Below are 14,759 nucleotides of genomic sequence, written 5' to 3'. Positions count from 1 at the left end.
TTTATAAATAGAGATGAGACAAAAATTGGTATAAAGATCCACCTTAAAAGAATTTAGTTTTGTGAAAAAATCATTCAATTTTGATTACAATATCAAGAAAACATTTTTTCAATGAAATTAACCAAAAGCAAGAGTAGCTAGATAATGTATATTTCCTATTACTAACAAAACAAGACAATGAGCAAATGTTGTTCAATTGATAATAAAAACACTAAAAATAGTAGAAAACCAGTTCAAAATCAGCATTTAAAATTAACAAAATAAATAGAGTAGCATTCTAGCATTGCATAAACAACTTCAAATTTAATTTCAAGCAGCAGCACCAGATTGTGCAGCAAGCCTCTTCTTAGCTTCTTCAATAATGGACAACTTGATACCCTTTCCTTTAGGAAGAGACACCCATGGCTTAGACCCTTTACCAATCGTAAACACATTACCCAAACGTGTGGCAAATTCGTGACCAGTCGAATCCTGAACATGAATAGTCTCGAAACTTCCCTTATGCTTTTCCCTATTCTTAATAACACCAACACGACCCCTGTTCCTACCTCCAGTCACCATAACAACATTTCCAACATCAAACTTGATGAAGTCAACAATCTTGTTTGATTCCAAATCAAACTTGATAGTATCGTTAGCCTTGATTAGTGGGTCAGGGTAACGAATAGTCCGACCATCATAGGTGTTAATGTAAGGAATACCCTTTGACCCAAACTGAACAGATCGCACCTTGCAAAGCTTATACTGCAGAAAGAAAAGGGTCAATCCTTATAAAGGTAATTGTAAATCTCCAAACAAGTAATGGACAAACCTTGGCCTCATCATCCCTAATAGAGTGGAGTCTGAATCGGCCCTTGGTGTCATAAAGTAGACGGAAATTCTCATTTGTCTTGGGAATTGACACAACATCTGAAAAGGGGACAAATTTAAACAAAGAAATGAAATTTACAATCATGAGGAAAATGGAAACTTACCCATAAAACCAGCAGGGTAAGTTTTATCAGTTCGAACTTTCCCATCAACAAGAATATGTCGTTGCATCACAATTGAGACAACCTCACCATAAGTGAGAGCATACTTCAGCCTGTTCCTCAATATGAGGATCAAAGGAAGACACTCCCTTGATTTGTGAGGACCAGATGATGGCTTGGGAGCCTAATATAATAAGAACAAGATCATGTATTAACAATAATAAACAATAGAATTAGCTATACTTAATTACTTATAATAATAATAATGTCTGTTACTCACAAATGCACCACCAAGTTTGTCAAGCATCCAATGCTTTGGGGCATTAAGCCTCTTCAAATGTTTCTTCAAACCTCTCGCCTGTTAAAAACATCAAAAACAGTTTAACCAAATCAATAAAGAAACCAAATTCTCTACATATGTGAAGTCTAGTTCATAGATCTATATCCAAGTGATTCTCTTACAATAATGGTACAATTTCACGAACCCTGGAGAATAAATAAAAAAGGGTATTTGTCTAAACCCAATCTATGGTGTAATCCAGTTTCACTACTAAAGATTTGATCATTCCAAAATGAAGCATAAAAATTGAAAACTTCGAAAACCTAAATAAGTGAAGAAACAAGAACTATTCAATGATACCACGGAATGAAGATATAATATTTCTACTTTCTATTAGAAATGAGATATCTAACGCCATTCTGTACAGAATTTGAAGCAAGATACAACAAATTCGCAGAAACACAGCCATTTTAGCAATGGAACTTTCGATATGAGATAGATAGAAAGAGAGATTTACCATCTTGAAGGGATTTGATCAGAGAGAAGTCCTGAAATCTGGACTTCTTACAGGCGCAGATTTGCGACTGTTCTTCCTTCTAGGTTTAGCTGGTGAGGGGGAGGAAAGAGATTGTTAACCCTAGCAGGCTGTATATATATATTATCCTAAAGTTTTGGGCTTTATAATTTAATTTATTATATGGCTTAATAGGCCCAATATAATATGCACCTATAATTAAAATTTATGGGTTGAAAATAATAAAAAATCAATAATTTAATTTTTAAGATTTGTTACAATGGAAATGTTAGTGGAGATAAACTTGTGAAAAAGGAGGGTAATAATTGATGTTATTTGTCTCTTTTGCAAGAATAAGAATGATAGTTTTCTTTAAATGTGTAGAAATAACTAGGGTTTTTGGAACTTGTTTGATGCCAACTTGTTCACTTCTCTTTAAATAAGTTGTTGCTACCTTGGGTAAGTTTTTTTTTCCTGGTTCTCGTTGGTTTCAGAATGCCTATATATGTCATCGTTTGAATAAATAACTGAGTGAAATTCATAACAAGTAATTGACCTTTGTAATTTGAACTTGTATCTTATTCGTTGCAATCAAATGATCCATCATATTAATGTTTTAACTCGCAATAGGGATAATTTCATTTTTAAAGAGATAGAAATAGACTTGCAAATGTTATCGTTTGTCATGCAAAAAATGGGACACATTTGTGTGATCTAATATGATTTGTTTGGAAAAAGATAAAAAAAAAAAAAAGACTACAAATTTATTGAAAAAATAATTTATCTAAACATCTATTTTTCTTCTTCTCAATATTGTACTTGTTTAATAAAAAAGGAGTAAGATACTTAATTGGATGACAAACTAAAATCAATCAAAATTAGATCATAAATAAATAAATTCATACCAAAACAACATATAATTCCCACTCATTGAACCTTAAAAATATTATATTTCTTGATCCGTTAGATCTTGTTTGATACTGAGTTATTTAGGAAATTTAATGGATTTTTGAAAAAATATTGTTCGATGAAAAAGTAAGTTTTGAGTTTTTAATTGGTTTAATTAATATGATATTTTTGTATTCTAGTATTTTGTTTGATAAATTAATTGATTTTTTTTTAATTAATACTATATCTAATTGATATTAAACAAAATGGTGTTTAGTTCTTTCAAATGCACAATTATTTATGACTTTTCAAATAACATATGTAGAGAAGCTAGCTTGTTAGTATCAATCTGAGGAGAATATGAGCAAAAGTTTCATTCTAACCAATCAACCATTAAATGCCATTGCCATTGAAGTTAAAGGCTCCAAAGATAACCAAATGAATAATTACTTGATGGACCATTTTGAAGAAGATTAGTAAAAAAACTATTCAACAACAAGATCCTTTCTAGTTAGATTGTTAACACCGCGATCCTCACTATTGTAGCCGAGATGAACAAAGTTGGACCATTTACTAGTTTCCTTGTTTTTCATTTTTGTCTTTTCGGGTGCTTATTTAGAGTAACCGTCTTAAGGTTTAAGGTTGCATATAAACAATAAGCATAGACTGTCTCATCCTCTTGCCGGACTTGCTTATTTATATTATTTGATCATTTTTTTTGAAATATCTGGTTATAACTTGTAATAACGTGTTTTTAATATTCGAGATTTCTATCATTTCAACATCTTTCTCTCATTTTTTCCCTTCATTTCCTTCTTTTATTTTGTATTCATATTTTTCTTATGTATTTATTTTATTGATACAAATTTAACCATTCAAATATAAATAAATTTTAAGATTTAATATCATAAAATTTTAGAATTTTTAAATAATAAGAGTTTATCTAGTGTAATCTTGTATAAATCTATAAATGGTAAGATTTGAAGAGTTTAAACATAAATTTAATTAAGGATGTTGAGATTCAATCTTATATGTAAATCTTTAATAAAAAATTCCAATAATCAGTTTAATGAAGTAAATAACTATGGAATACACAAACACAAACAAGTGATATGACATACTTTGTAGCAGGATGGTCGAACTGGGCACGCAATTCGTTGACACTGACTTTCAGTTTTGCAAGGTATCACTTCATAATCGCTACCATCCACCGAGTTAGTAGACGAGTCATTTGAAGTTGTCTCCATAAAAAGCAGGTCCTTATGTGGTAATCTTGTTCCCTTTACTGGTTCTAAATTCTTTGAAATCGAAACAGATTGACTTGAAGTAATAGAAAAAAGGATTGCTAAAAAAGCTATACTCAAAAAGAGCTTTCTCATTGTTGTCTAATCTTGTCCTCAATTGGAATTTGGTGAAAAATAAGGAGGACCATGGTTGTATTTATAGTGTTAAATTACATACTTTATTTTTTTTTTTTAAATTTCATATTTACTAATTAAGTAATACCTTTGAAACTATACCATTTATAAATAATTGATATATTGAAAAGGTAAATAAATTTTGATTCAATAAATTATCTTTTCTTTGTTCCTTTTTGACTACTTTTGACTTATAAGCATCTTTAAAAAATATGATTATGTATAAAAAAAAAATATGATGGAAGTAAAAAAAAATATTTATTTTTTATTACTTCTTTTTTTATACAAAATTCAAACATAATCATACTTTTTTTATTTTGATAGTTTTCAAAATTAATTGTGATAAAATCTAACTTTTTAAAAAGGATAAATTATAAAAAGTAAATTAAACACCTAAAATGAGTTATACAAAATAAGAAAATAATTATATTCCCAAAACACATCAATTGTAAGGATAAATCAAATGTTATTTTTAAGAACAGTCAATTATAATTAATCTTCTCTTTAGGAAGAATTAATTTCATTAACTCAATAATAAAAGCAAAGATTGATGTAGTCAATAAAAATGATATTATAAAGATTGATGATGTAGTCAATAAAAATGATATTATAGACATTTATTTTTTATCCTACTAAGATTAAGATTTGCATATTAGAATTTGAAGAAAAAAAAAACTTTATTTTCCATGTCATAGAGAATATAGGTTTTTGTTTTGAGAGGAGAAATCCAAATTTTTACAAATATGTGAATTTGAGGTTCAAGAAGAAAAACTCATTTATAAACGCATTATGTTATGTTGAAGTAATGATATGGTAGTAAGAGTTGTGCTAGATTTTAACAAATATTTGAAAAAATAAATATTAAATAGGTTAGTTGCATATTATTTTGAATTATTTGTGAAGAAAGAAATTCTAACTCAGCACAAATAAATGAAATTAGATATCAAATAAAAATAAATAAACACATGCAAAAGCAAAATTTCATTAAATTTCAAATAAGATAACTAGTATGCTTAATTCATACAATCTACTTTGTTAGCTCAAATAATAAATACTTAATTGTTCAGAACTTTGGTTTAAGAGTTGACCTGATCTCAAAATTTAGAATGATTAATTAAAAATATATAAAATTAAAAATAATATATATAAATCTTAAACTTGAAATCTATTATTATATGTAGAGAACTCTAACTAACTTACTTATAATTAATATTTTATAATCAACCAAATGATTTTATAAATATACAACAATTTACCTCCCACAATTTTTTAATTTTTTTTCTTGTAAGGCTTATTTTGTTCATAATGTTAGAGAATGTTTTTTTTATGTGAATGATGGTATTGAAAATATATTATGTTGGTAGTCAAAATAACTTATTTGAGATTTAGAGAGAGTATGGTTTGTGACTTTATTTAAGTTTGTGTGTATATTAAATTCAAGAAAGAATATTTGAAAGTAAGAATGATTAAGTACTTAGACTACAATATTTTTTTTATACTTTATGTAAGGTAAGTTGAGTAACTTATTTGAATTTTATAGTTATATCACTTATATATTTATGCATAAAATTATAAAATTGTTAGAAACTCAATGTGATGTCTATATAATATAGATAACTTATGTAACTCTAAACATAACATTTCAATACAACTCCTTCAATATTCTGAAATGGTATCAGAGCTAAAGTTTTTTTTTAAGTTAGAAAATCTTGTCTTCCGTTATCTCCATCATTGATTACTTTAGTTATTGATGAAAGACTCTAATAATGCTCTATTAATTATTATTATATTTTAATAATATTTTTTTCTTTTCAAATAATTATGTTGACGCTCTTATTTTCTTCCGGAATCATATTCTCTGAGTTTTGATTTTAGTTGTTGTTTCAGCCAATCATTTTATGCCCATGAGATTCGACATCTTCGCTGGTTTATTTTATGCAACACACGGACATCCCCGTCATTGGATGGATTAATGTCGAGACTCACGAATAACTTTGAAGTTCATTTAGTTGTTGTTTCAGCCAAGCATTTTAAACCCATGAGATTCGACCTCTTCGTTGGTTTTATTTTATGCAACACACGAACATTCCTGTCATTTGATGGATTTCGAGACTCACAAGTAACTTCGGAGTTCATTTAGTTGTTACTTTAGCCTATCATTTTATGCCCATAGAATTCGACATCTTCGCTGATTTATCAGTCAACACATTGACATCCTGTAACTAGATGGAGCTCGCGAGTTGTTTGAAGAATACATCATCAATATTTCAACATTTCGATCGTCTTCAACCTCAAGTTGTTCAAGTGTTTTTCATCTTGAGTTTGAGAAGGGATGTTAGATATATAAGATAATATATATGTAAGATATTATTACAATATTATAAATTGTGATAATATCATTATTATATTAAAATAATATATCTGTAAGATATTATCACAATAATATATATTGTGATAATATCTATATTATCTTATATTATTATATTAATTTTTTTATAAGTTCAATCTAATATCTATATATTAGACATAACTTATGCAACTCTAAACATAATATTCTAATACAACTCCTTCAATATTCTGACATAAAAAGATAACAATAAAATAAAAAATATGTTATAATGGTTAAAGTGTTTTGTACATACAAAAAATCAATGTTCCAATCCCATGGTTAAGTAATTAATAATCCCAATAAAAAAATAAAGAAAAATTGGACGGTGTATTTATCCCATCTCATTATTTGTTCTTGTGTTGCATGTTTTTCATGTTGATTGATGATAAGATCTTTGTACATCATTAAATAATAACATATTTCAAATTGGAGGTCCATAAAATATTGTCTCCAATCGGGACGAAAGAGACATTGCCTATGTTTTTGTTCACTAGTGGTTAGAGATATGCTGATTATATATTGCTAAATGATATTTGTTGGTGTTGGAATTTATATTATTTAGAATGAGTTTAATTTTATAATTTATTTTAATTTTATAATTTAATGGCATGAACCTAGTTTAAAAAATGAAAAGAAAAACTTCTTAGTTATATCTACTCTTGAAAAGAAAAAAATATTAGACACTAAGGTGTGGAGCAAGATCGAAAAGAATGTTAATGCCTCTTCTAGAAGCATCCTATAAGGATATACATTTTATATGTTATTTTTAATTTGTTACAAGTACCATACAAATTATAAGTTAATATATTTATTATAATTTTATATTTGACTAAGATATAGAAAAGTTGTATAGAAACAAAGTACACATATTTTTTCACTTTAAAATGATAACATTAACAATAATGCATAAACTTATTTAATTTTTACCGAAATAAATAACTAATAATTTTAAATACAAGTCAAATTATAAGTCAAATCAATTGAAATTGAATTAATCAACTAATCTATATATATCTTAATTTAAAATGTTTGAGGTGTATCACATGCTCTCTCCACAATAATTAACAAATAAGGTAATTTCTCTTTCCTAATAATTATTTATCTTAATTATTTTCTCTCTCCAAATAATTATATATATATATATATATATAAATTTCTTTTTTAATATATATATTTCTCTCCCTTAATTTAATTATTAAGTATTTTTTACTCTTTCTTATCATATAAATATTTATATTTTTTTCGCATTAATAATATAAAATATTTTTTATTATTAATAATTTTATATTAAAATATATAATATTACATAACATATTTATTTTTATATTTAATAATAACAAAATATATATATATATAATGTTTAAATCAACATGCACACCATTAATCCACGTCATTAATATATAATCCACATCATCAAATATTTTCTCTCTCCTCTCTCCTCGCTCCTCACTCTATTTCATAATTTCTATTTCCTAATAATTATTTATCTTAATTATTTTCTCTTTCCTAATATATATAAGTTTCTTTTTTAATATATATATATATATATATATTTCTCTACCTTAATTTAATTATTATGTATTTTTTACTCTCTCTTACCATATAAATATTTATATTTTTTTCACACTAATAATATAAAATATTTTTTTTATCAATGTTATATTAAAATATATGATATTACATAACAAATATTTTTTTATATTTAATAATAACAATATATATATATATATATAATAATGTTTAAAGTCAACCACCTTAATCCATATATAATTCATATCATTAAATATTTTCTCTCTCCTCTCTCCTCTCTCCTCTCTCCTCTCTCCTCTCTCCTCTCTACTCTCTACTCTCTCCTCTTCTTTATTTCTTAATTAAATTTTGTTTTTTCCATTATTATATATATTATATATAATATATATTTCATTATCATATATTATCTAAAACATTATCTATATTAATATTAATTCAAGATATAAACAAAAAAAATTGGTTATAAATGAATCTAACTTCATAATTTTTATATTTATTTTATTTATATATAAATATAAACAAATTTTTTTTTTTATTTTTATAAATGCACCTACCTTCATAATTTTATATTTATTGGTTACCTTTTATATATATATATATATATATATATATATATATATATATATATATATTATATATTATTTTTAGTCATTAATTTTATATAAATACATTTTATCTTTTATCATACATTTTTTCACTCATCATATATATATATATATATATAATATTTTTTTATGAGTATAAATAATTTTTATGTTAATATAAAAATTAATTAATTGATAATAAATATTAAATACAAAATATATATGCATACACAAAATAATAAAATTATTTCAACAATCATAAGTGGTCCAGCGGTTTAAGTGTTCACATTTCATGCAAAATTTTAAACAAAAGTGTGATGTTGGAATTAGTGGTTGGTTTGACGAGCATTTAAATGTCTGAGTTCACGAGATGGAGGTTGGGTGGTCGGTGGTTTGTCGAGTATGATATCAGAATTAGTGGTTGGTATGACGAGCATTTGAATTTGTGAGGTCAAGAAATGGAGGTCGTGTGGTGGGTGGTTAGTCGAGTGTGACGTCAGAATTAGTGGTTGGTATGACGAGCATTTGAATTTGTGAGGTCAAGAAATGGAGGTCGTGTGGTGGGTGGTTAGTCGAGTGTGATGTCAGAATTAGTGGTTGGTTTGGCAAACATTTAAAAGTGTGAGGTCACGAGATGGAGGTCGGGTGGTTAGTGGTTTTTCGAGTGTGAGGTTGGAATTAATGGTTGGTTTGAAGAGAATTTGAAAGTGTGAGATCATGAGATAGAGGTCGGGTGGTGGGTGGTTTGTCGAGTGTGATGTCAGAATTAGAGGTTGGGTTGACGAGCATTTGAAAATGTGAGGTCATGAGATGAAGGTCGGGTGGTGGGTGGTTTGTCGAGAAGTTGTAATTAATGGTTGGTTTGGCGAGCATTTGAAAGTGTGAGATCACGAGATGGAGGTCAGGTGGTGGTTAACTAATTCTTAATAAATATTAAATACAAAATATATATGTATACACAAAATAATAAAATTATTTCAACAATCATAAGTAATCTAGCGGTTTAAATATTCACATTTCATTGGAAGACCAGGTTTCGAATCCCAAACCATGCAAATTTATATTTTCAACGATGTATTCTTGACTGGTTTGTCGAGCGTGAGGTCAGAATTAGTGGTTGGTTTGACGAGCATTTGAAAGTGTGAGGTCACAAGATGAAGGTCAGATGGTGGGTGGTTTGTCGAGTGTGAGTTTGGAATTAATGGTTGGTTTGAAGAGCATTTGAAAGTATGAGGTCACGAGATGGAAGTCGGGTGGTGGGTGGTTTGTCGAGTGTGGCGTCGGAATTAGTGGTTGGTTTGACGAGCATTTGAAAGTTTGAGGTCACGAGATGGAGGTCGGGTGGTGGGTGGTTTGTCAAGTGTGAGGTTGGAATTAGTGGTTGGTGTGGTGAGCATTTGAATGTGTGAGGTCACGAGATGGATGACGGGTGGTGGGTAGTTTTTCGAGTGTGAGGTTTGAATTAATGGTTGGTTTGACGAGCATTTGAAAGTGTGAGGTCACGAGATGAATGTCGGATGGTGGTTAATGGTTGGTTTGACGTTGGATAAGAGGTTTGTGATCAATTTGGGGATTGATTGTTGATTTGTTGAAGTGAGAGTAAAAGAGAGGCTGACTAAGATTGGTGAGTGGTTTGTTGAGGTATAGAGGCATATGAAAAAGTGTGAGTCACAAGATTAAGTTTAGTGGGTGGTTTGCCAAGGGGATAAAGAAGCATATAAAAAAGTGTGAGTCACAAGATGAGGGTCAATTGGAGGGTTAGTGGTTGAGTTTGACGAGCATTTGAAAGTGTGAGGTCACGAGATGAAGGTCGGGTGGTGGGTGGTTTGTCGAGTGTGAGGTTGAAATTAATAGTTGGTTTGACGATCATTTAAAAGTGTGAGGTCACGAGATGAATGTTGGATAGTGGTTGGTTTGATGTTGGATAAGAAGTATGTGATTAATTGGGGAATTGGTTGTTGATTTGTTAAAGTGGAAGTAAAAAAGGTTGAATAAGATTGGTGAGTGGTTTGTCGAGGGATAGAGTCATATGAAAAAGTGTGAGTCACAAGATGAAGGTCAATTGGATGGTTAGTGGTTGAGTTTGACAATATATAAGAGGTGTGTCATCAATTGAGGTCGACTAAGATTGGTGGGTGATTTGCCGAAAGAATAAAAATTGCACATAAAAAAATATGAGTCACAAAATGAGGGTCAATTGAGCGGTTAAGTGAGTGCCGAAAGGATAAAATATAAGTTAATATTAAATTTAAAATGAAACTTAATTTTATCTAAAATATTTATAAATAAATAATATTTTATATATATTTTCATCCGTTCAAATGCACGGGATTCATGCTAGTCTCTTTAATAACTCATAATGATAGGGATTTACAAGATAAAAAAAAAAAAAAAGTAACAAATCAACATGTACCAACCAAGATAACCTTTGTTTCATTCACACTTTCTAGAATTCAACCAATATCATGTAAGTATATCTTCACGAACATGAATAAAACTATTTATCGTTCTCTTAAACTCAGTTCTGCATAAGCAAACTTCTCCAACGCAATAAACTTGCTCATTCGAAAAACAATATGTTTTCCTATAGTTAGCACATTCAGTTTCTGCACGACATGAGACGACCGGAGTCACTCTTGGTCTTGAGGCCATGACACCAGCATTCAAGGATAATAAGCCTAAACAATAAAATCGACATAATGTTAGAAACTTCCGAGTTTGGATGTCTAAAAAAAGATAGAAAATGAAATACCGATGAGCATGACTAAGAGAGTCATCTTTAGAGTTGTATTTTCCATTGTTTCTCTTATTAATAGTATGATTGTTTATGATGTATAATGCATCTCTATCTCTAGTCAATATATATAATGGATGGGTTAGAGGATAAGATTTCATATGAATGAAAATTAAAATCAAATATACAAATGAAATAATATATGTGGTTGATAGATATTAATGAATATAATTAAGGTATTAAATTATCTTAGATAAATATTGATTGAAATTTGAATCTTTATCTATTTATATTTACAAAATCTAAATAAATATATACTTTTCCAGATTTTTTTAATGGTAAAGAAAGGTTATATAAAAAAGTATACAAAATATTACAGAAATCTGAAAAGTATAAAAAAAAATATTATTTATAGTATATTTTTTTTTATCTTATCTTTAAATTTAAAAGTTATGAGAGTAAATGCTTAGTTAAATTCATGAATTGCTTAAAATTAAAATTATAATTAATTTTGCATGCATAATTAAATTCATGGGATTGCTTCTTCTTTTTCTTGAAATAAAAGAACCAATTGGTTAATCCATATTTTTGTATAGAAAGCAAAAAATGTATTAAACTTTTTCTAAAACATGATTGATTTTAATTTTTAATAAAATGATTTTTTTTAACATAAGTTCAATATCATTCAATTTATATATGTCTTATATTGATTTATTTGTACTTTATTTCAAACAAATTTATAATTTAAAAAAAAAAAACAGTCTAACGAATTGTCAAAACTAACTTTCTTCAAGTTTGTGATGGATCCATCCATCGTTCATATAAGTGGTTGAGTTGCAATTATCTAGATGGGCCTTGTTCCAAAAATAATTTTACAATTCTTTTTAGCATCTTTTATAAATATTTAAAAAAAAAATAATAATAAATATAATTAAAGGGTTTACTAATGTTAACTATAAGTACTAATGATGTTTTCAGGAATTATAATTAATGCTTAGGATAAAATCTGGTTAAGAAATGTAAACTTGAGTTTATTTTAAATCATAAGAGTTTAATTTAAAAAATATTAATTATATATTATTATTAGTTATATATAATTAATTGTTTTATACTTAATTAATTTTTAAAATTTATATATTTAAATATAAAATTAATAAAAAATATAATAATAAGTAAACAACACAAAAATTGTATTTATAAAATTAATTATATTAATTAATTTATTTAAATAAATAATATTTTTTAATTTATAAATATAAATTTATTTATTTTTACTGTAAAAGAGTTTATTTAAGAGTTGTTTAATTTTTTTAACGTAATATTTTAATAATTAACTAATAAATTAATATTAAATAAATTAAATTATATTTTTGTCTATTTTTAAAAATTAGATAAATAAATATTAGATAAATTAAATTATATTTTGTCTATTTTTAAAAATTAGATAAATAAATTATTATATTTAAAAAATATAAAATTAAGATGGTAGGTGACAATTTTTTTTAGAAACCACAAATAATAAATAAATAATTAGTTTTAAAATCCTTAAATAAATAAAAAAAAAACTAACCCTGAATGAAATTATAGTCTATATAGAGTAATTTTGACAAATAAAAAATAATGATAAAAAGAAAGTAAGTATTTATGCACCACAAAATACAGCCTTATCTATTATTAATTTATTATTATATAAAGAAGCTTAGTACGGCTCTAAATTTAGCTAGAATCCCTTCTTCTTCTTCAACAACTTGTAGAGAGAGAAAACTAGAGAGAGAGATTATTTACAGTTCATCCATGGCTACCAAAGTCTACATCGTGTAAGCTTTCTTCTTCTTCTTCTTTTCTTTCTATATTTCAAGGTCACGTTTGTTTCGCTCATTCATTCTTTTTGTTCATAGATCTGCCATCTTCTAATATCTTCATTTTTTTTAATTTGTTATTCATAAATAAATACTATTATATATATATATATATATATATATGAGAAATGATTAGGTGAGAGAATTTGATGAGGGAATTTGGTGAGGAATGACGTGTCATATTTTTATTCGCTGAAAAAATCAAATAATTTCTCTCTTTTCTTTCTTTCCTCTCACCTTTACATTTTCCAACCAATGAAGGTGTTGCCACGTCATTCCCTCACCAAATTCCCTCCCTCTATCACTACTCTATATATATTTAATGGAAATACTATTAGTTACAAGTGCAGAGATTATGTCCCTTTAATCTTTTGTTTATTTTAAGGATTCATAGTTGGAGTATATATGAAAAGAATAAAAGGTGGACTTAAAAAATAAGGAGAAAATTTAGAATAAAAATGTATATGTGAATATGTTTGAGGAGAATTAGTTAATGGTTAGTTAGATGTTACATATATTGGTAGTGCATGTATCCATTAAGAAAGTGTCACATTACAAATAAAAAAAATTAATAAATGAGAGATTTAATGTTTACTTTTGTGTATAGGTGTCACTTAATGAGTGAAGTGGGATACAGGTAGTGCCTGTGCATGTAGTATCGAATTAACCCTAGTTAATTAAGACAAATGTACTAATTTAAAACTCTTTATTTTTCAATTGATTTTGTTATTATTGTTGATGAAATAAAAACATGGGCACAGGTATTATTCAACATATGGACATGTAGCTAGACTTGCCGAAGAAATAAAGAAGGGAGCCGATAGTGTCGAAGGAATCGAAGCGACATTATGGCAAGTCCCCGAGACTATGCCTGCCGAGGTTTTGGCTCAATTAGGTGCACCCCCGAAGAACAACAATGTTCCCATTATCAAACCCGATCAATTAGCCGACGCTGATGCCTTTATTTTCGGCTTTCCAACAAGATTTGGGATGATGCCTGCCCAATTTAGAACTTTTATCGACTTAACCGTCGCGCTTTGGGGAGCTCAGGAGCTTGCTGGAAAGCCCGCCGGTTTCTTCTTCAGCACGGGCTCTCAAGGAGGTGGTCAAGAGTCGACAGCGTAGGATTATTATTTTCACTATAATTCAATTATTTTAAGCAAAATGATTGAAGAATATAATTTTTTTTATTGGACATGTTATTGTAGGTTAACTGCTATTACTTTTTTGGCTCATCATGGGATGATATTTGTACCAATTGGGAAACCATTGTCGGTAAAACAACCTCCTCCGGATGTGGTTAGAGGCGGGAGCCCTTACGGTGCTGGGACTATATCGGGTGATGGATCGAGGCAGCCTTCCGAATACGAATTGAAGGTAGCTTTCTACCAAGGACAATACATTTCCGACATTACTAAGAAGCTTAAGAAGGGAGGAATGGATGGATCTTAGCTCGAGTAATTCTCATATTTCTTTGTGATTCGATCAAAATTTAAATTAATGTTTGTCTAAGATCTTGCGTGACCAATCTCTTGTAACGATTTATTTTTTTGCGATGAAATGTCAATCTGATATCCCGCGTTAGCAAGTTT

At 27.9% G+C, this 14,759-nt stretch overlaps 2 protein-coding genes across 2 annotated transcripts; one reads left to right on the top strand and one right to left on the bottom strand.

Moving 5' to 3' along the window:
• Nucleotides 1–178: 178 nt before the first annotated feature.
• LOC124917939 (40S ribosomal protein S4-3-like) lies at nucleotides 179–1,891 on the bottom strand. The gene is made up of 5 exons (XM_047458205.1): nucleotides 1,769–1,891; nucleotides 1,252–1,329; nucleotides 975–1,155; nucleotides 812–909; nucleotides 179–744 (listed from the first exon to the last, which is right to left on the bottom strand). The coding sequence occupies exons 1-5, from the start codon at nucleotides 1,769–1,771 to the stop codon at nucleotides 310–312; spliced, it is 795 nt and encodes a 264-aa protein (XP_047314161.1). The 5' UTR covers nucleotides 1,772–1,891; the 3' UTR covers nucleotides 179–309.
• An 11,128-nt stretch (nucleotides 1,892–13,019) lies between these two features.
• Nucleotides 13,020–14,755, top strand: LOC124917943 (NAD(P)H dehydrogenase (quinone) FQR1-like). Its single transcript, XM_047458210.1, has 3 exons — nucleotides 13,020–13,125; nucleotides 13,929–14,288; nucleotides 14,376–14,755. The coding sequence occupies exons 1-3, from the start codon at nucleotides 13,103–13,105 to the stop codon at nucleotides 14,617–14,619; spliced, it is 627 nt and encodes a 208-aa protein (XP_047314166.1). The 5' UTR covers nucleotides 13,020–13,102; the 3' UTR covers nucleotides 14,620–14,755.
• Nucleotides 14,756–14,759: the final 4 nt, after the last annotated feature.

The sequence above is a fragment of the Impatiens glandulifera genome, unplaced genomic scaffold (genome assembly GCF_907164915.1).
Source record: "Impatiens glandulifera unplaced genomic scaffold, dImpGla2.1, whole genome shotgun sequence".
Lineage (NCBI taxonomy): Eukaryota > Viridiplantae > Streptophyta > Magnoliopsida > Ericales > Balsaminaceae > Impatiens > Impatiens glandulifera.
Note: the sequence above shows the minus strand (reverse complement) of the source record. Positions and strands in the feature narration are given on the sequence as shown.